The sequence below is a fragment of the Lissotriton vulgaris genome, unplaced genomic scaffold (genome assembly GCF_964263255.1).
Source record: "Lissotriton vulgaris unplaced genomic scaffold, aLisVul1.2 SCAFFOLD_2916, whole genome shotgun sequence".
NCBI lineage: Eukaryota > Metazoa > Chordata > Amphibia > Caudata > Salamandridae > Lissotriton > Lissotriton vulgaris.
This window is the reverse complement of record NW_028253961.1, coordinates 142,505-164,072: the sequence shown is the minus strand read 5'-3', so window position 1 is coordinate 164,072 and position 21,568 is coordinate 142,505. Positions and strand designations below refer to the sequence as shown.

Below are 21,568 nucleotides of genomic sequence, written 5' to 3'. Positions count from 1 at the left end.
TGCGGAGCAAGTCCGAGACCTCCCCGTCTATCAACCGCGCGTCGGACTCTGAAAAGACCATTGGGCGCGGGGGCATCGCTTGCGTGGGCTGGTCGTAAAATTCTATGTGGAACCCCCGTACAGTTTGCAAGACCCAAGCGTCGGCAGTGAGCAATTCCCACTCCTCGTAAAAGGTTGCCAGCCGCCCCCCAATTGGAACTTGATCCAAACAAAGGACACTTACCGGGGGCATTTCCTTGTCCGGAGTTCTTCCTGAACCCTCTGCCGCCGAAGCGCTGCCCTCTGGTGGGGTAGAAGTTGTTAAAGTTCGCAGAGGTCTGGTACTGGCCTCTTCCGGAGCCTTGTCCTTTATTGTTGGTCTGCTGGCCACGGCCGATCGCGCGGCCCCTACCGCGACCGCCCCCTCCGGAGAAACGTTGGTGAAACACCCGTTTAATGCTGGACTGGGCCTTATCCAGCGACGTGAACGTGTTCACGAACTTGCCCAGCTCCCTGATGAAGGGTTCGCCAAAGAGGCCTCCCTGGGCCACAGCGCCCGCCTCCGACGAGGCCAGGTCTCCCAGCTTCGGGTCTAATTTGATCAGGAGCGAACGCCGCCTCTCTGTAGATAGGGCGCAGTTGGCGTTGCCCAAGAACACTATCACCCTCTGGGCCCAATTCGAAAGCACCTCCGGAGAAATGACGGTGCCATTGGCCTTCGCCTCCTCCGCCATATCGAGGAGCTTCGTGGCAGGCCCAACCGCATCCAGCAGTTTATCCTGGCAGGCCCGCCCGGACCGATCGATGCCTTTCCTGGGGTCCTTCATAAACTTCGCCAGGAAGGTGGCCATCTTGGCATCCAACTCCGGGGTCATGGCCACCTTGCCTTCCAAAGTCGGCCTAGGGCACTCCCCACGCAGGCAACCCCTCGCCTCCTTCTCCAGGGGCTTGCGCAGCCTGCCCGCTACAAACTTAGCCACCGTTTCCCCCGGTGTCCAAGCCGCGGAGCGGGGGTGGACGATCTCGTCCGGATCCAGCATGCCCGACTCATCCCGAGGCATCTCCTTGGCAGAGGACGCCGGAAGCCAAGATCGGGTCGACTCCCCGTCGTCATCGGTGTCTGGAGAGTCGTACACAGGAGAAGCGGGGGCCGTCGACACGTCCCCCGAGGCACCAGGATCCACCAAGGGAGCAGGGGGCACCGCCGTCGCTTTCGCCAGGAAGGCGTCCCGAAGACGCTCAAACGCGCCCTGTCCACTCCTTGGGCCTCCGATGACGGCCCTTCCTTACAAGGCCTCTTCGGGGCGGGTGGCAACCCGCCGGACGACCCCGGGAGCTCGGGGGTCGGAGGCACGTGCGCTGATGCCAGCTTCGCGCACTCTTCCACGATGCGGGCGGAGAGGCGGTCCTCCATAGGGCCTACCACCTCCGTCACGCAGCGGTAAATCGAATTGTCCACTGCCTGGTAAAATTCGTCGTCCTGCAGATAGGAGTAGGGTTCCTCCTCGTACTCCCCTTCCATCCTGAAACACAGGGGTAAATCCGGGGCAACCTATAGGGCGGCAGCCGAGATAGGTCTCGGATATGGGCAGGCCAACTGGCTGCGATCACTTTTCCGGGCCAACTGACGTGGCAGGTGGGCAGCACCAACCCCCCAGCGCGCAGACCCTCCTCGCCGGGACCGGGTCTCCGCACCCCTCAAGCGCGCTAAGCCACACTTCGTATCAAAGAGGTGCACAAAGTTCACCCGAAGGTGTTTCACGCAGTCAGAGCCGCAATACAGACCCCAACGGGGCGTCAGGAGCAGGGAGGTACAGACCCGGCGCACCAGGTGTCAGAGGGGTACGCGAGGGCTGGCTCCTGCGCAAGCAGACTCCACGGCGCGGCTCCTGTAACTGCGGAGGCGCGCCGAAGGGTCGGCGAGACGTCAGGGCGCCCCCTGGCGGCTTACTTACACACCGCACACAAGTGGGAAAGAAAGATCGCGTAGGAACGATAGAGCGTTCCCGCGACCGGGGACTGCAAGGGAATAAACCATGGAGTGAGTCCCCCAACGATCGTACACACAATACAATCAGCAAACACCGAAAGGAAAAAACATGAAAAGCACTTATCTGGCTGCGGGAGCAGCGAAGAAAGAGGAGGAAGAGGAAGAGAAGGCCGGATTTATAGCGGTGATGGACAGAGTGGAAGGACTATGGACTGTCATTATACAAAGAGACTCTTGGGAGTTGTTGTTTTGATTTGTTGAACGTTCCGTCAATGCTTTAGGTCTTAAAGCATTTTGTTACGGTTATATATCTTTTCCTAAGCTGCTGTGGAGTCTTTATGTTAATAAAGCGAAGGAAGATATAGCATAATCTGAAGCCTCCGGTCCTGACATAGAATTTCCTGTTGTGTGGAATGAACGAGTAACACTGCAACTTAAAATTTCAATTTTTTTCTCTGGTAGCTGTATAGTTCTGTTATTTACCAACCACTAGGACACTGCTAAGGAATTAATAGTTTCGGTGATGAGTGTCCACTTTTTCAGAGCTCTTGCATCACTGATGATAATCCAGAAACTAAAAACACAAAATGTTTGTGATTATTTCCTATCCAGAAATGTTTCTGGTGTAATATATATATATATTTGGGGAGAGGATGTAACCGGCTAGGGCGGTCGTCCTCAATTTTGGGGACCCGGATTCGAGTCTCGGCAACGACGCTCAACATCCTGTGATTCTGGGCAAATCACTTAATCTCCCCGCGCCTAACAAGAATTCATGTGTCCTCATGTAACACAATTGGTGCTTATGTAAAGCGCTCTGGTACTTGATTTCGGGTGAAGTTCGTGCTATATAAAACTTAAGGGAAAATATATATAGATAATTTACAGATTATATTTGAAGGGTGTGCCCATATCCTCTGGATCCCAGGATTTCCCATTTGCCTTAGCCGGTTAGTGTTTGAAATGTACAGGGCATGTGAAGTGGCGCCATTTTGTGATTGTCCATGAATTAGATGTTGCCCTCGACTATGGCTTTATACAAGGAAATCGGGATTTTTAAGGTAAGTACATTTGTTGGGTAGCAGTCAATATTTAGGATTTAGTTGGATCTTGAACCGGAACTCTTCTCTGGGTAGCCAGTGCTCACCCTCACATGCACAATAAATTATATTTTTAAATATTTGTTAAAATCTCTTTATTTGTTTAACAACAACATACCACTGTAATCCAAATTCTATTGGAATATTAATTGTGCTGCAGTATGCTTAACTTTCAGTCCCAGTAACCTTTAAATAACCAGGGGTCCATTTAACGTCTATGGGTCACTAAGTCCCATTGTAGTTCTTGTGCACCTTTAATGTAGGTTCTCGCGTACCACCATTTCAACGAGGGTTAGTGTGTGCTGTTGTGTTCATTTTACTGCTGTTTAAGGTATCTGGGTCCTTAGGATTTTTCCTTCCTTGCTGGCATCACTGGAACTGCTCGCCCACGGTAGCCAGATGTCACCGTAACAGCTCTAATAGGATCTAGTTCTTTGCGTTTGCCAAGATGACTATTACCCATAGTCAGGTCTTCTTGGATGTGGCTCCTCATACTTACTGGCACATTGAAATCGGACTATGCAGGTCGTTCATTCTAAGAGCCTGTGTATTTCACACTGCTTATGGCAGAGCTCCTGTACCTGTTGTAAAGAAGCGGCCACGTTTCTTTATGAATTACAACGCGAGTTCTCATGATCGGAAGCCTTGGGGTGTTCCTCAGCTCTTACACTCTACTAGAAAAATGGCAGGTGAGAGCTCCCTCCTTAATTGTGCTCCACCTCTGGTCACTTGCTCCTATTACCCGGATGCTCTCCCATCTCAGTGCAAAAGATTCACACTACGAGACCCTCTGGGTGCAATTGGAGTTTAGAAGAAGTATTCATCATCATTGTCGCTATCAGTGTCAGAACTAAACTGGATGGCTTAAATGCAGTGCCTTTGTAAGTGGCGACGAGCACGTCCACAGTTAGTATAATAAAAAGAATGTTATTTTAATTAACTGATGCAGGTATGTATTAAAGCGTTAGTGAATCTGAAAATATAGATTTTAGCTCTATTATGCAACGGTGAAGTGTGCTTTGGGAGGCAGTAAATATTTGTTTTGCTTACATGTGACAAAACCAGTATTTTTCAGATGCTGTCACCTTAGAATATTTTTTTCTCACGAAAATCCTGTGCTAGAGACCAACTTGGCTTAATGGCAACCATGTGTCTTGATGATGATAAACCTCTTTATGGAGCTGCACTAAACTTAGTGCTGAGTTTGTTGTTACCTTGTTTGTGGCAGCGCGGGCGTGTGGTCGGGTTCCATTGACATTGTTATGATGAGTTGATTTTCTGTTGCCAAAGCACGGGGACAGGATTAACCTGAAAAACTGGGTGGAGAAAACTGACCTTCTGATCCCCAACCATGTACTTTTTAGCTATTTCTTTAGGTGTTGTGTATCTGATGAAGCACATGGATGTATCATCGGATGGCTGCATTCCCCCTTTTTTTGTAAACATTGTCAGAATGCATTTTAACATTTTATTTGTACTATTTTATAGAAATGTGTTTATTGCGCGTAGGTAACAAACTTATTGTATAAATGCTTCTATTTAAAACATTAAGCAGTGATCAAAATAAAAAGTGCAGTGAATTGGTTAGGAGTTGGAAGTAAACAAAAGTATATTTTCATTTGCTTGGAAGCAGAACATTCACATCAACTGCAGGCTAGCACTTGTAGCAATCCCTCCCAGTCTGATGAGTTGGATATAAATGAGCAAAGTGCAGATGGAGCACGGCTAGTAGCAGTCTTCGTACATAGACTAAAGGCTCGAGGTCTGTTGGTAATTCCCAGTGTTAGAAATCCAGGTTTCGGCCATTCCTACCTGGCTTCTTACAGAGAGGACAGGCAGGAAATTATCGAATGTTGCATCGTTGCTGCTTCCTTGTAAAAATGCACCGCATCATCTTGGTCAAGGAGCCAAGGGGAATGGTACCCAGTGAAGTTCGGCATGAACAATCTTGGCCTGGGCTGGTATTATCATATGGAGGTAGCTCATGCATATTTAAGATCAAGGGGCTACCATACCCAAGAATCTTATGTAGCTATACAAGTCTGGTGGGGGCACTCAATATTTTAAATGTGTTAATTTACAATTAAAAGGCCATTGCCGCAGCTTTTGCTAGGGTTGTCCTTTATCACAATTAGGACACCTTATCTCTTGTGTCATATTATTTCTTCCCTTTTTACCATTATTTCTATAGTGTCATTTCTTCTTCCCTTATTTCTTCACCTCTTCCTTCTCACCTTTATGTATTTAACTTTCTTCATTTATCCATTTCGTTTTACCCTGGGCTGTCTTCGTTTATTCAGCCTCTCTTTTTTTTCTCTTTAATGAAGCCCCTTTTTATCCATTTCTTTTGTTTAAACCTGTTATTCCTATTTTTAGCCCTTCCTTGCTTTCGTAAGTCCACCCTTCATTTCCTAGGCCCATTCTGCCTACCTGTAGCCCATTCTGCCTTTCCTTAGCCCATTCTACCTTTAATGTGTCCTTCTTTTGGCCTGGTGTTCCTTTATTTCATGGCCCATCCTTTTTTCTGAAGCCAATCCTAAATGCTTGAACCTGTCCTTCTTTTGTTTCTTTTCCTCAATCTTTATTTATTGGCTTGTCTTCACTTTGTTTTTTGGGCTCGAACTTACTTTATTTTTGTCCAGTTGGTACAAACCTGTATTACTTTCTCTGTTTGGCCCATCCTTCTTTGACATGTCCTTCCTTTGTTTCTAGGGCCCATATTTCCTTTTATTCTTTAGATACATTTTTCACTTTAACCTGTCCTTTCTGTTTTTCTCAGCAGCTCGCATGTTTAGCTCCAGATACTAAGAGTGCAGCAAAGTCTGTAACCAAGAGTGTACCAAATCGTGATGTCAGGCTCCAGCATAGTGTTGGGCGACGGGGTACTTGGAATCCTAGTTTATAGGGGCTTTTGGTATTTAATCTCCACGTAAATCACATCACAATGGCTTTATTGGCATGTGCACTATGTGTGCTTTGCAGTGAATACAACACATTATCTTCTCATTGCTGCCTCCAGATCCACCGAGTCATGCCCCAGTAATACTCCAGATCTCATTGCAGTAAATGCACAATTTTCAATTCAGCAAATGTTGTTTTTGCTAATTTGACAATGCACTTCATTGTGTGCCCATTTTGAGCAAGTCTAGGAGATAATCTTGTGGTGCATCAGGTGTGTACATGCTAGATTACTGTGCTTTCTTGTAATATTTGATCTGTAGTGTGTGAACTTCATCTCATAGAAAGAAGTCCAGTATTGATGAGTTTCAGCCTTTAGGGACTCAATGGGGGGTGCCCATGGTGTTCCTAGGGTTGTAGGAGTAAAATAACCTGTGCCTTCTCAGAGCCCTGCCTGTACTTTTAATATAAGATAATTGTCTGGGTCTCTGAGATTTGATTAAGTATGAGTTGGCTAAAATCAACAACATAAATTGTTTTATAAATGATTTAGGTGCTGCTTCTGAAATATTTTTTTTTCTTTGTTTCAGGTTTTTGTGCTGGCACTCACGTTTTTTGTACTATTCCTTGGAAATTTCCTCACAACCCTAAAAGTAGTGCATACCAAACTTCAAAAAAACAAAAAGAAACTGAAGAACCCTTAAGTTTGCTTGCCGACGGACATAAAAAAGTTGGAATTTTTCTTTTGCCGATACCATGTCATTTCAGAGGATCTGTGGATTTACTATATATTCTTTACTGACAAGCTATTGCATTGGCAGATTTTGTGTCTGGCCACAATGTGAACTACTGTACGAATTTCGTACGAGCAATGCACCCCACTTCCACACTGTAGCTAACTGTTCATGTGTGCTTTGAATACCAACTTAACCTTCAGGGTCTTTTGGTCTTTTTAACTTGGTGTATAATGCATTAATCTGTGAAGCTTTGAAAAAGGGATCTGAAGAAAGGGAAATTGGCTGCCATTCCTACAATGGGACTGCCTTCTACACTGTCAGCAGTTGTCCGTTTTGGAGTTTTTGATTTCCTGATATCAAGCACCCTCCTACAGGCGCAACCGGAGGAAAGGAAACTACCGAATGTTTTGGGAATCATGCCCAACTGTTCACTTTGAAACTGAGAGATGTTTGCATTAATGTACTGTTCTGGAAGGCGCATCCCTCCGCTGATCTGCTGTCCTACGTCCTGTGGGGTTGACCAGATTTTTTTGTAGCCCAGGAACTTTTTATTTTGTCCTATCAGAGCCACCATTTCGTTTTTGGGGGGTTGGGGGGGGTTTGTTTACAGAGGACCTTGTTTCAGTTCACATAAAACTGGTGATATTCATGTGAAAGACCGACATTAAAAAATACAACGCTGTTGATTCTTTATTTATTTTTCTAACACTCGCCTGTTTTTTCTATTCCCCTCAAGAACCATGGAGTTTAGATGATTGGCTGAATTAATGGAGAAGGGGAATCAAATTTTGCCCTACTAGAGGTCTGTTGCACATGCGACACCCTAGTGTTGTGTTTGTTTAAATTTTTTTAGGTCGAGCCTAGCGCTGCTCGCAAGCGCTGCTTAGGAGATGACCTCTTGGAATTGGTCTGTACTTTTTAAAAAACACGTGCATTTACTGCACTGTTTACAATGAGTACTCGTGTATGTACAGCATCCACCTTGCGGGAGCGAGCAACTGCCCCATCTGTTTCCAATTATCGCGCCCGCGCTTGTTTACATCTGCCTGTCTTGCGGTCGCGTTAATTGGAAACAGATGGCGGTCTTGTTCACTTTTGCGACTGCTTGTTTCCTGATGATTCTGACTGGTGCCATGTTTTTGCTCTTTGGGGTTGGCTGTGATTTCCAGTTCTCTATTCCGGAGAGTATGATAGATTTCTCCTACAGTTTCAATTCTGAATCCCGCACCATTGTGGACAGCAGGCGACGCAATGAGTGGGATGGCACACGGAGGGCTGCTGGCGGTCCTGCGGTGAGAGAACTAGCCCATGGCGACAGAGGCTCGCTGTGACCATGTCGCCCTGGTTGACCGGGCCTACGTTAGCCTGCCTGTTTCTTACAGGTATGTTCCTACTAAAACCGCAACCTGCTCTTAGGCCTATACATTATTTTTTTTGTGTCTCACTCGTGAGATTGGGAATGTCCGGTAATGCGCGCTGGTTACGATTATGTATTGTTCGTTGTGGTTTCGCTCTCTGCTTGAGATGTGATTTAAAGGGAGTCTATTTACGCAGCTGGGATTGGACTCCGATTTTACTGTACGCATTCTCCGCAATGAAGTAGGTGCTGCAGGCGAAGGTGCGGAGCCGCTGAGTGTACAAGAATGCTGACGGGAACCCTGTGTGCACTTAGATTACTACCTGATGCAAGTTCACAGAACACGTTGTTAAGCAACCCAGGCGTTCTTAACAACAAAGAAGCTGTCTTTCCAGCACAAAGTAAAATATTGTGTCTTTCGGGGCTTCATGATGGTGCAACTGTTATGTTTTAATAGTCTTTGTTCTTCTATGGACTGTCTGAGGGTTATGACTAATTGCCAAAGTCCGTACTACTCACATACAAAAAAGGCTTTTCAGTCCTCTGCTGTACACATATTTATTGCAACAAAATAGTACCGGCCCTATGGAGAAAATTGCCCCATAAGACCTACGAAACACCCCCTTCCCCTCCCCAAAGTTATTGATATCTGCACCAATCTCCTTGCTTCCGACATACCTGTTGAACAATGATGAAACACTAGTTATTAAGATATTGCCTTAATAACTTTTGCATTGTCATCATCCATATTGGGAATCATTCTAGGACCACAAAGGTATGATTTTTCAGTTTTTAAGAGTACTGTTTAGACTAATAATGACATCAGTGGAACAGATCATCTCATGACCTTCGGCCTCATGATGACGTTCTAGAACATCACATCAATAGAGACCCAGTTTAGATGAAAGTGGCTTTTGACCCAGGTGGCATGGTGAGGGATACAAGATATGGTGTTGAATGAGTGCTGACACCATCCTTAACCCCTTGGGCACGGCCGCGATTCTGCGCCTGTGCAGGGCTTTTAATGGGAGGGCGGGTTCATTACATCAGCACACGAGCACTGTGATGCACGACGGCTGGGGGCCGTCATCAGCACCGGAGGGATTAAGCTCATGCTTGTGGTCGTCACAAATACAATGCACTGGTACCAGAGTTTGAAAACCGATCTTCCCCCTTAGCTATATTGTGTGATCCTAGACAAATCAACGCATCTGATAATTCTCATACATGTCTCCAGCAACGATTGATTTTAGAGAAAGTAGACGGAATTCCTTGGGGAAATAAAGTTTAAACACATTTTTCTCCAAATACGTTAGTCACTCTGCCCCAGCCTTACCTTTTACTGGTTTGTCTCACGCACCTCGCACCGTGCTACACGTCTCCAAATACGTTAGTCACTCTGCCCCAGCCCTACCTTTCACTGTTATGTTATTTTAATTTGTAGCACGCATGGATACTCACGAGTGTCTATAAAAAAGGGTGAGGGAGTCTTTTTAAGCGAAAACATGTATTTTCAAGTTTTTCTTGAATACTGCTGGGTCTTGAATGTTACGGAGGGCAAGGGGCAGCGCATTCCAGGCAACAACGGCCTTCCTTGACAACAAACTGCCACCTAGCCTCTGGTATTTGAGTCGGGGAACATGAACAAGGCGAAGGGATGAAGAACACCACTGTGTAGATCATGGGTACTCACAAACTTTCTCTCGGGGGCCGAATTTACAGTATGGTTTGTGGCCGAGGGCTGCACCGGTGGGGGCGGGGTCATTTGGGGCTGGGCTAGAGGGGGTAAAAAAAGACCACTGCCGTTTCAAAACATTACTAGACAGTGCTGTATTTCCAAAGCAGATTTAACTACATGCAGCACATGTTTATAGTATTTTTTTATTAGCAGACAAGAACACTCTTAAGTGGGATTGAATGGCAATTTGCAGCAACCGGATATTCAGCACATGCCCAATGCAGCACAGGCTTCAGAGTCCCAAAAATATATATGTTAAAGACAAACACTACAAACTTATTTTACATTTCATGACACCAATTAGTTTTCTGTAATCAGATGGATGAAAGGCACGACCCGCCAGGATTTGAACCTGTGAGAATGAGGTAGAACACAGGCCTGGCAAGCACACAGTACAAGGATACAGAGTAGAAAACATATGGAAGGGGCTAATCTGGACAGCGCTATTTGGTGTGAAGCACCTGCCAAACTAAAGGAATCTGAAAGGCTCGGATACAATGGTCAGGTCTGTAGAGAGGGGATGGGCGAGGGAAGGGCACAGGTTTCAGGTGGGGGTTAGTAGAGCAGGCGGGGAATCAGAGGACAGGAATAACCAGAAGATTGGGCCAGTGGGCAGAGTCAGGTGTGGCCAGAAAGAGCAAAACATCCCAATTGTTAGTATTTGTTATGTTATGTTATACATTTATTTTTATAGCGCACGGCTACTCCAGAAGAGTGTCCCGGCGCTTTATCGAGGCAGCTCAGAATAAAAAACATAACACCATACAGCGAACAACTGAGAAAGAACAACAGAGGTACTAAAGATTAAAAAGCCAAGTCTTCAGGCTTTTCCTGAAGTGGAACAGATTAGCAGAGGACCGTAGGGCCAGAGGAAGGGTGTTCCACAACTGAGGGGCCTTCAGACTGAAGGAGCGCCCTCCGGTGCGTGCCTTCCTAATTCGGGGAACCACAGCCAAGAACAAAGATTTTTGTTTGGCATTTCATTGCCCAGTTACAGCTTATTACGTTCTAAAATTCAACAATGCAGCTCCTTAAATGTCTCAGGTGTAGCCCACCCCCAGTAGCTAAAATGCGGGCCACAGGACAAAGGATGCTTCCAAAAGGCACGTCTCCCCCCCAGAGCCCCACTAACATGCACGCGCCACTTTTCTCTTGTAACACGCTGTTTGCTACCTCTCACATTTTGTTTGCTTTCCATACTTGCACAAGTGCCACCATTGCCTAAGTAACGTTTGTTCTTTGTTCTTGTGTTTGAAAGTCTGCCATTTATTGCAGTATTATACCTCTACTTCACACGTCACTTTTTCCTCCTGTAATGCACAGTTTGCTACCTCTTGTATTTTGTTTGCTCAAGATTGTCACTTTTGCCTCATGTAATGTAACGTTTGCTTTTATAATTTGTTCACATGTAATTGTTCTCATGTATCAGCTCTGTTCCTATTGTGAGGCCTCTGACACCTTCGGGTAAAGTCCGCGCTATAGAACAATGCATAAATAAATAAATAAAGCTGAGGAGTGGCCCCCCCCTCGACAACACACTCCTTCATGCATGGGCCTCGCATCTTGAGGTGCCCCTCACCCGAGCCCCACCCCTCGCACAATAGGAAACTGACTCCTCACTATTGTCCCACATAAATGGCAGCTGGGTGTCATTGGCATAAGCCATCACCTTCGCCCCCAAGGTCTCGGCCATTAGACTAAAGGTGTCATATAAATGTTAAAAAGAAGGTGACTAAGGGAAGACCCCTGGGGAACTCCTGTGTTCACAGACTGTAGAGATGAGGAGGATGGAGGAATCCAAATCTGCTGGGCCCGACCTTCTGAGAAGGATCTAAGCCCCTTCCAGGCAGTATCTGACACACCGATCCTGGTAAGTCGCGAGAGGAGAAGAGAGTGCGGTACCGTGTCGAACGCCACCAAGAGTTCAGGACCGATTCGTGCTATGGGCGGCCCGGAACCCAGACTGTGCTGGATGCAGAATACCCTCCCTCTCAATGAACAACGTGAGTTGTTTGTTGACAACCTCTCGCACACCTTGGCCAAGCCAGGCAGAAGAGAAATGGTCCGTTAGTTCCCCGGATTGAGAAGGTCTAGTGGTGTTTTTTTTTTTAGAAGTGACAATATCCTGGCCTGATTCCAGCTGTCTGGAGAGACAAGTTGATGATACTGTTAACCTCTACATTAATTGTCTCCGCTGCTAGCAGTCTAGCAGGGCAAAGATCAAAAGGTGGACCAGATTTTAAACTCTTAAGAATTTTAAGAGAGTCAGACAAGTCCATCTGCTTAAAAGCATCCAAGCGATGTTCAGCGCTGGCAGGTGAAGACAGACCACTTGCCTTGGTTCCATTGCCACCAAATGAAAGAGCCGCCTGAATAGTGCGAATCTTATCCAAGAAGACATTCGAAAGGGTATCGCACCAGTTGGCTGAGGTGGATGACACGCTAGCTTGAGCCGAGGGAGACGTAAAGCTCTGAACAATCGCAAAGATTTCTTTAGCGCAGAGTCATTACGGTTTGAATAGAATTGCCTTTTGGCGGGAGTTATGGCCCCATTATAAACCTTCTGTTTGATTCTGAGCTTCAGGTTTGCAGCGGGGCAGTAATCACTGCAACGCCACACTCGTTCAAGTGTCTTACATTCGTGTTCGAGTGCTTTAAGTTCAGGGCTGAACCAGGGTTTAGAAGGGGAATCCCTAGAAAACCTAGGAGAGCCCTGTGTGGCGAGTATGTCAACAGTATTAGAAACCCAGCTGTTAAGGCCATCAAGTCGATCCTCAAGGTCACCTAAGACCATGCTATACGTCTTCAAATCTGTAAGTGACTCTGCCCCAGCCTTACCTTTTACTGGCTTGTCTCACGCACCACGGACCATGCTATACGTCTCCAAATACGTTTGTGACTCTGCCCCAGCCCTACCGTTTACTGGCTTGTCTCGCGCACCATGCTATACGTCTCCAAATATGTTAGTGACTCTGTCCCAGCCCTACCTTTTACTGGCTTGTCTCACGCACCGCGCACTGTGCTATACGTCTCCAAATACGTTAGTGATTCTTCCCTAGCCCTACCTTTTACTGTCTTGTCTCACGCACCACGGACTGTGCTACACATCTCCAAATACGTTAGTGACTGCTACAGCCCTACCTTTTACTGGCTTGTCTCATGCACTAATATGCCTAATAAATATGTTAGCTTTCACCCAAGATAATGTAAAGCATAACTAAAAAATGATAAGGCCCCAAAGGCGAGACCTATTGTCTATGCCAATGCTTGTTTTTCTTTGATTTTGCAGCCTGGAGGAAGAGCATCTTCCCTTTTGGTAAAGCTCAGGCTATGCAACTGGCATTGCCATATTTCTGAAGGAGGCCTCTTTAAATATGGTAGCAGATTCCTGGATAATAGCCCTTCCATGAATGCGTGTCGTAGATAAACCAATCTGCTCATCAGCCTGTCAAGAAATCAGGGATCTTAGTCCACAGAATCTTACTCTGAGAATTGTCCAATTTCTAAATGAAGGATGGTGGATTGGTCAGATTCTGGAGAGGCTTTGCCTTGCTAATTGTGAGTTATGGAAAATGGCTAGATGTACGCACAAATAGAATTTGGTGAGTGTTTCTACATTTGGCTGTAGGTTGATGTCTACAGCACTATTATCGCAGTATTTCCTTATAGTACAAATTGGGTAGAGAATTTTGTTTGAGTCCTAAGGAATAGGAAGAATGGAGATGCAGAATTGTGCATATAAATGCTACTGTTTCCATTTTACAGTTTATTTTCGCACATGTCTTCAGAGTATGAAATGCTTCCCCGTGGAAACACCAACGCGTTGTTCAACTGATCTTCTGTTACGTTCTTACAAATATTATATGATGACAAATCTGTGGACCTGTGAGGCTCTTTGCCAAGCACAGGTATAGAGCAGCTTATTCATTTTGGGGTGAAAGAGCATACAAGGTATGTCCCAGAAATCTCCCTTAACTTAGCCGAAGATAAGAAGTAACAATGCCAGAGTCTGTTGGGGATATAAATATAGTTTTGAGTTCTGGAAACCTTTTCCCTAAGGTGTTCACTCATACAAATTCCACACAAACAAAAGAATTGCAGAAATCTGTAATATTTTATACAGTGCATTTTTAGAATCCCTGCATGCCTAATCTTAAAGCATCAAAGTATTGCCATAGTAAGGGTGAGTATGTCAATAGAATTAACGCACATTTGTTTCTGCACTTTAAGTTTGTTGTATTTGCTGGGCTGCGTTCAAAGCAAAGGTTTGGAGTGTCTCTGCTGGGAAATAGGTTAAGAGACCAAGCAAATTAACCTTTACCATCGCCGTAGTTCGCGCACACTGGGTGGGGACACCAAGGAGTCCGAGGGGATCTCTCCCAAGGGACATGATAGCTAAATTGGGGTCCTCCCAACTGAATCGATCAGGGTTTTATAGAGCGCATTACTCGCCTGTGAGGGTCTCAAAGCGGTGGGAGTGAGCAGCTCCGTTTGGGTCATTCGAAGAGCTAGGTCTTGAGATCCTTTCTGAATTGATGCAGTGTTTGACTTCGTCAAAGGTGGAGGGGGAGTTTGTTCCAGGTCTTAGCTGCGAGGTAGGAGAAGGATCTTTCACCTGCTCTGGTCCTGTAAAAGCGAAGGACGTTTGCTAGGGCGACGTCGACTGAGCGTAGGTTTGTCTTAGGGACGTGGAAGGAGATTTATTGTTGAGGTATTGGGGTCTGGTGTTGTGGAGGGCTTTGTATGTGTGTGTGAATAGTTAGAAGGTTGATATTCTTTCAACGGGGAACCAGTGCAGGTCACGGAGTTGTTTGGTGATGTGGTCGTGTGGTGGGATGTCGAGGATAAGTCCGCCTGCGGTGTTCTGGACGGTCTGGAGTTTGCAGAGGAGTTTTTTGTTGAATCTGCCGTTGAGAGCGTTTCTGTAGTCAAGTCTGCTGGTGATGAGTGTGTGGGTGACAGTTTTCCAGGATTTGGGGGAGCAGGGGAAATTAACTTGAAAGTCTTGCGGAGGGTTTTAAAGCATGCAGAGGATATGGCGTTGATCTGGCAATTCATGGTGAGTGAAGAGTCGAGTATGATGCCGAGGTTGCATGCGTGGTCCGTTGAGGCGGGTGAGTTTCCAAGGGCGGTGGAAGTCTGACTCGCTGGGTCCGGCCAGTGAGGAAGGAGTGGATCCAGTCCAAAGCCTCATTGCGGATGCTGGTGTCATGGTTAGAGTGCAGTGGGAGACATTGTCGAAGGCAGCCGAGATGTTTAGTAGGATGAGGGCTGCAGACTCGCCCTGGTCTGGTTGGGAGCAGATGTCGTTGGTGGCGGCGAGGAGTTCTGTGGTTGCTTCAGAAGCCGGATTGGGAGGTGTCCAGGATGAGGTTCACTTCGATGAACTCTGACAGTTTGACTTTGATGGCCTTCTCGATGACCTTTGCACGAAGAGGAGGAGAGAGATGGGTCTGAAGTTCTTGAGGTCTGTCGAGTCCGAGGCTGGCTTCTTCAGCAGGGGGTTGATCTCGGTATGTTTCCAGTTGGCTGTTTCGATGGCCACACCAAAGAGAATTCTTAGAGAGATTCAATTGCTAGAAGCATATAAAACCACTGCCTCACTTAAAACCTTGCGAAAGATAACCGCTCCTAGGGATCATATTGGACTGATGCCTACAGAGTAATCTAAAAAAGTGTTACTCTGCCTTAAGCCTAGATTTTTATGAACACTTGCACACCACGCATTGTGCTATACGTCTCCAAATACGTTAGTGATTCTTCCCTAGCCCTACCTTTTACTGTCTTGTCTCACGCACCACGGACTGTGCGACACATCTCCAAATACGTTAGTGACTGCCACAGCCCTACCTTTTACTGGCTTGTCTCATGCACTAATATGCCTAATAAATATGTTAGCTTTCACCCAAGATAATGTAAAGCATAACTAAAAAATGATAAGGTCCCAAAGGCGAGACCTATTGTCTATGCCAATGCTTCTAGCCAGGCATTTACAGCTCCAGGTGGTCTCAAGAAGCGTATCCTCACTTGAGGGCCCCAATGGCGGTATTCTTAACAAACCTGTAGTGCAACATAAGGCGTTCTGCGAGTCTTATGTTGAATTATTTGGGGAAGATCCAGTTGACACGAAAGATGTCATGCCCATTATAGCTGCAGCAAACCACCTCAAACTTAATGAGGAAAATGGAGATAGTCTGAAACTACCCATAACGGCAGAAGAGGTCACTGAATTCATTTGTAAACTGAACCCTAACAAGTCGCCACGGCCCAACGACTTGACTAACCATCTATAAACTGTTTAAATCAGAATTTACACCTCATCACAATTCTATACTTTAATCACAATTAATGATACCTTGGATGACGAAGGCCAACATCTCTCTCAGCCATAAATCTGGCAAACTTGAGAACAAATGTGATTCATACCAACCAATCGCACTCAGTAACTGACATAAATCTTTATGAAGCTGCTAGCCAATGGACTAACGCTCCACCTACCATTCCCAATCAACACCGATCATTCAGGCTCCATCCCACAGAGACATGCAGCATGCAACTTAGCTGAGTTTTCCATCTGATCGCGTGAGCTACTATAGGAAAGGTTCCATTAGTGATTTTGTCACTTGATGCAGAAAAAGTATTCCACAGGTTCAATTAGGTGTTTCTCTCGAGTGCTCGCTGCAAAAGGCCTGGGTCACCACATGCAGAATTGAATTGAAGCCAGTTATAAACAGCAAACATTAGTTAAGGGAGAGAGAGCAGCAAATGTTCTCCTACTAGAGAGGGGTACACAACAGGGCTGCTTCCTCTCCACTGATATTTGTCCTGGTCATGGACTCCCTGGCTACATTAATATGGCGATGCCTCGCTATCACAGGGTTACCATTTGGGGATGTAGGTCATAAAATTCATCTGTGCAGGTGACTGTCAAAATCAGGCTCTTTATGTGATATGTTAATACACTGATATGCTGTGTAAAGAGTCCAGGGATACCCTTATGAGCGGACAGGGGCTTACTATGCAACTCCTAAGTGCTCTATTAGGGAGTGGTGAGGTAGAGCAGCCTTAGGCCTAATACAGATGAGTTCAAGACATTTACAATACACACAATTATTAATACATGACAACACGACTCAATAAGGGGATCCACACCAATTTATAAAAATTCCAAGTACCTTTATATATGATTTGGCATCAGAGAAAGATTGTTCAGGTAAGTACTTTTTGAAATAAAAATTATTTTCACTTTGAAAAGTGGACACAATGCAATTTCTGAGTTTTGTAATGTTATCCTATGGAAGGAAGAACTAGTTCTGCAAACAGGTCCAGTACATAGACTTACAGGACCAATCTCCAGGAGTTAAGGTGAGTGGTGGGCGAAATCCAAGGCAGCACCAATAGTACTGCACAAATGTGGGGACCTCGTCAGGACCCTATCACGGGTGCACTGCTTATTTGGTGATTCCAAGTAAATATATTCTGATGAAACTTTGTCGAGATTAATCCATTTTTTAGTTTGTCAATTTTGATCTGTTTGTGTTTTGTCCAATTCCTCCAAAATGCTTATTTAATTTCAAAAGTGGTTATTGGTTGTTTCAGCATAGACATATAAAAAGTAAGTCCAGTAGTACAGTATGAGTCATAATTTCACGCTTCAAAGTTATTGTACGTTACTATACATCATAGTAAATGTCAATACAAAAGTACATGGCTGGTATCTTGCCTAGAACAGCAGAGCACATCTCTTATACTCAATCACAATTTTGTAACAGACATTGTATTTCAACAGCATTTTACTCATTCAGTACGGAGAATGTTCTATGATAGTTAATAGTAAAATGAAGGGAGTCGGCCAACATATGTTGGTGGGTCGTGGACGGTGTGTGAACCATTCAGGGTGGCTTATGTGATGTGAAGTAGTTATCAAGAAGCGACCATAGTTTTCTCGTGGGAGGGCGCCACGGTGTCTGAAGGAGTGCAATATTGTCTGCGCCACGTAAGCTGATTATCCAATTCAGCCACCCTGCGTAGTTGGCCTTGCTGGTATCTTTCCAGTTGCTAAGGACGGTCTTAACCGCCGCCGAGAGGAGGAGGTCAAGTAATGCCTTATCGTCTGCATCAAGGGATGGGTCCTGGGTGAACCCGAAGACTAGGTAAGGAAGCTCTTTTACTGGTGAAATGTGGAATAGTTTTGAGATCAAATCGAATATCTTCTCCCAAAATTGTGTTACGCAGTCGCATTCTAGGATAATGTGTGACAAGTCACCCTCCGCACGTTTGCAATTCCAGCAAAAGGCGTCAGGGGTGATGTTGTGTGCAAATAATTGTGCTGGGGTCCAGAAGGCCTTATGTAGTAGCCAGTATTTTGTCTGAGACAGTGTAGGGCTGATTTTGTGTCTTGTGCAAGATACCCATGTGTTGGTCCAATCCAATTCTGTGATTGGCCTGGATGAAAGGTTATTCCAGAATTGTATGATTGGGGCAGTAAGGCCAGACTGTTGGGGATGGCTGAGTCTATAGAGAAAGGAAACCTGGTGTCCTAGTCTGTTTAATCTTGCAAGGTATGTTGGGAGTGAGGGTGGTGTCGGGGAGAGGTTGGTTTTGGACAATGCCGTTTTTACATTTAGGAAGTTATAAAATTTGATTGGTTCAAGATCGTATTTGATTTGCAATTCACTGAAAGAAATAGGGTATGCCCCGCAAACAGTTGGTATGGGAACAGTATGCCTTTTTTGATCCATGTCTCGTTGTGCATGGGTTTACCCTTGTACATAATGTTACGGTTGTCCCATAGGGATTCCCATCGTGAGCCCCGAATGCTGTTTTCTAGGATTCTATCAAACTGCAGGAGAGCAGATTTGGTGTTATGAAATATTGATTTAGAGTGGGTTAGCTTGTTTAGGTTAGATGAGAGAGCCGCGCTAGGGGTGATACCGTTTAGAATTTCCTCCTCAATTTCTAGCCACACTGGAGTATAGTCAGGTGAAGGTGCGAGCCAGTGGGCTCCTTGTTTGGCTAGGAATGCGGCTTCATACCTTTTAAAGTCTGGCAGATTGACCCCACCTGCGGTTTTGTCTAAGCGAAGCTTTTTTATGCTGATTCTTGCTATTTTCCCTTTCCATAGGAAGTTAGAGATAGCCATGTCTAATTTGTGATAAAAGTCAGGTGTGAGTGTTAGGGGGAGCATAGATATGAGGTAATTAACTAGAGGTGAAATCATCATCTTGATGGTCTCCACTCTGCCCCACCAAGTAATGAATCGGGGGGACCACCCCTCTAGTTGGGTCTTGATTTTATTTAAAGTTATCTTTTCATTTCTATGGAGGGTCTCCATAAGGGAGTCACCAAACTCGATACCTAGGTATTTCACAAACTCTGGTTGCCAACATAGCCCTGAGTTTCCCAGGACCTCTTTGGGTGTTAAAATATTGAGTGGCTTGACCTCAGACTTATCCCGGTTAAGTTTGTACCCTGAATGGGAGGAGTAAGTATCAATGGTGGTCATTAATGCCGGGATGGAGGAGTCTGGTGATTCTGTTACAATCAGGATATCGTCCGCATAGGCGGCTAGTTTGACGCATTTATCTCCGAACTTTACACCTTTGATGCCTTCATTTTTTTTTATATGAGCAATTAGGGGTTCCATTGCCAAGAGGAAGGGTGAAGGAGAGAGGGGGCAGCCCTGTCTTGTCCCTTGTTCTAAGGGAAAGGGGTCCGACAATGATCCATTTATAGCAATGCGTGCGGAAGGTGAACGGTACAGGGCCATAACCAAATCAGTGAATGCTTCTCCCAGGTTAAAGGCGGACATACAGCACTTGAGGAAATACCAGGAGACTCTGTCGAACGCCTTCCCTGCGTCGAGAGTAATGGCTACGGCTGGGGCTGCGAGTATCCTGGCTTTCTCAATGACGTGACAGAGGATCCTCGTATTATCATTAGACATGCGCTGTTTCATGAAGCCTACTTGTGATGTACTAATTAGCTTTGGGAGTTGTAAGTTTAAACGTGTGGCGAGGATCTTTGTGTAAATTTTGCAATCCAAGTTAATTAGGGAGATTGGCCTGTAATTTTTGGTTAGCAGAGGGTCTTTACCTTCTTCAGGTATGACTATGATGGTAGCTTCACTCATCGATTTGGTAATACCTTTTGTTACGCTAAAGGATTGGAAAAGTTTTAGGAGAGTCGGGCTCAGGGAGTTCGTGAGTTCTTTATAAAAGCTGGCTGAGAACCCGTCAGGGCCCGGAGCTTTCTTACATTTGAGTGTTTTAATGGACGCTGAGACTTCCTGTAGGGTAATCGGAGAGTTCAGTGTGTACTTGTCGGCATCGTTGAGTTTAGGTAGACCCAGTGAGGATAGGTATCTGTTACACTCTTCCGAGTTGAAGTCTAGATTATTTTTGTATAGGTCTTGATAAAATGATTTAAATGAATTGAGAATTTGGTTCTGCTTCGTTTGGATGACATTGCTGCTATCTTTAACTGAGGCGATGTTAAATTGTCTTTTTTTATGCTTTAGATATGACGCTAAAATCTTTCCTGCTTTGTTGCCCTCACAAGTTCTTAGAGCTTTAAACTTATTGACCCAGACCCCCGCCCTTTTACTGAGTATCGCGTTGTATTCATATTTGAGTTTTGTGAGGTCGTTTAAAATCATAGAGTTTTGGAGATCTGCCATATGCGCGGTTTCTAGATTTTTTATGTTGCCTTCCAGAGTGGACAAATCTTTGTTTAATTTTTTGATAGCTTGAGCTTGAATGCCTATTATTACTCCTCTCAGAGTGGCTTTGAGTGCCTCCCATACATTCGCTATGTCCGAGTCAGGGGTATCATTAAGTTTGAGGTAGTCTAGGATGGCAGCCTCGATCTTTTGTTTGTTTTCCGGCTCAGAAAATAGTTCATCATTGAATCTCCATCTTTTAGGGGGGAGAATGGAACTGGAGCCCACTAGTTTGGTCTGTATGCTTGAGTGGTCGGAAATCAATTTAGGGGCAATACTGGTTTCTTCGATGAGGTGAGTGAAGGGGCTATTAATGAGGGTATAATCTATCCTCGAGTAGGAATGCTTATTTAATCCAATTTATTAAAAATTTCAACCACTGCCTATCCAGGCTTTTCTTCTACAAACATGGAGATTCACTGTTCTTTAGAATACTATGTATTTGGTTCAACCCAATGCATTTCGGGCATGAAATGCCCTTCTTCAGGAGTAACTGAAGAAGACCGGCGCGGACATCACTAACTTAGCCAATTTCAGGCCCATATCCCTGCTGCCTGCATGTTCTAAAATCTTGGAACGACATGTGAACACTCAGCTTAATTCGTTTGTCGAGAACGTGGGATATCTGCATTCGTCCCAATCTGGGTTTTGCGCACATTACTCCACTGAATCCGCACTCCTCGGGGTGACGGAGAGGCTTCGGCACGGTATCGATCGCGGGGAGACCTTTGCAGTCATCCTTTTGGATTTGAGTGCAGCGTTCGATACCGTGTCTCATTCCATTCTTCTTGACTCTCTCCGCTCCCTTGGTGTTGCTGGATCTGCGCTGGCCTGGATTGCCTCCTTTCTAAGTGAGCGCACCTTTCAGGTGTTTTCGACCGAAGCTGAATCTGCTGTCTATTCCTCGGCATATGGCGTCCCCCAGGGGTCGATTCTCAGCCCTCTGCTGTTTAACATCTGTCAGACCCCTTGCTACCATCGTGGAGGACGCCGGTTTGACAATCTATTCGTATGCCGACGACACGCAGATTGTGTTCTCTCTCTCCAGC

At 45.5% G+C, this 21,568-nt stretch overlaps 1 protein-coding gene across 2 annotated transcripts in view; it reads left to right on the top strand.

The window, feature by feature from the left end:
• Positions 1 to 7,385, top strand: part of LOC147660706 (transmembrane protein 120B) — a 118,319-nt gene extending 110,934 nt beyond the window's left edge. For both annotated transcript variants that reach the window (XM_086951521.1, XM_086951522.1), the window contains one exon: positions 6,558 to 7,385. In XM_086951521.1, the coding sequence (XP_086807647.1) occupies positions 6,558 to 6,671 (114 nt within the window). In that variant the 3' untranslated portion in view covers positions 6,672 to 7,385. The remainder of the gene's footprint in view (positions 1 to 6,557) is intronic.
• Positions 7,386 to 21,568: the final 14,183 nt, after the last annotated feature.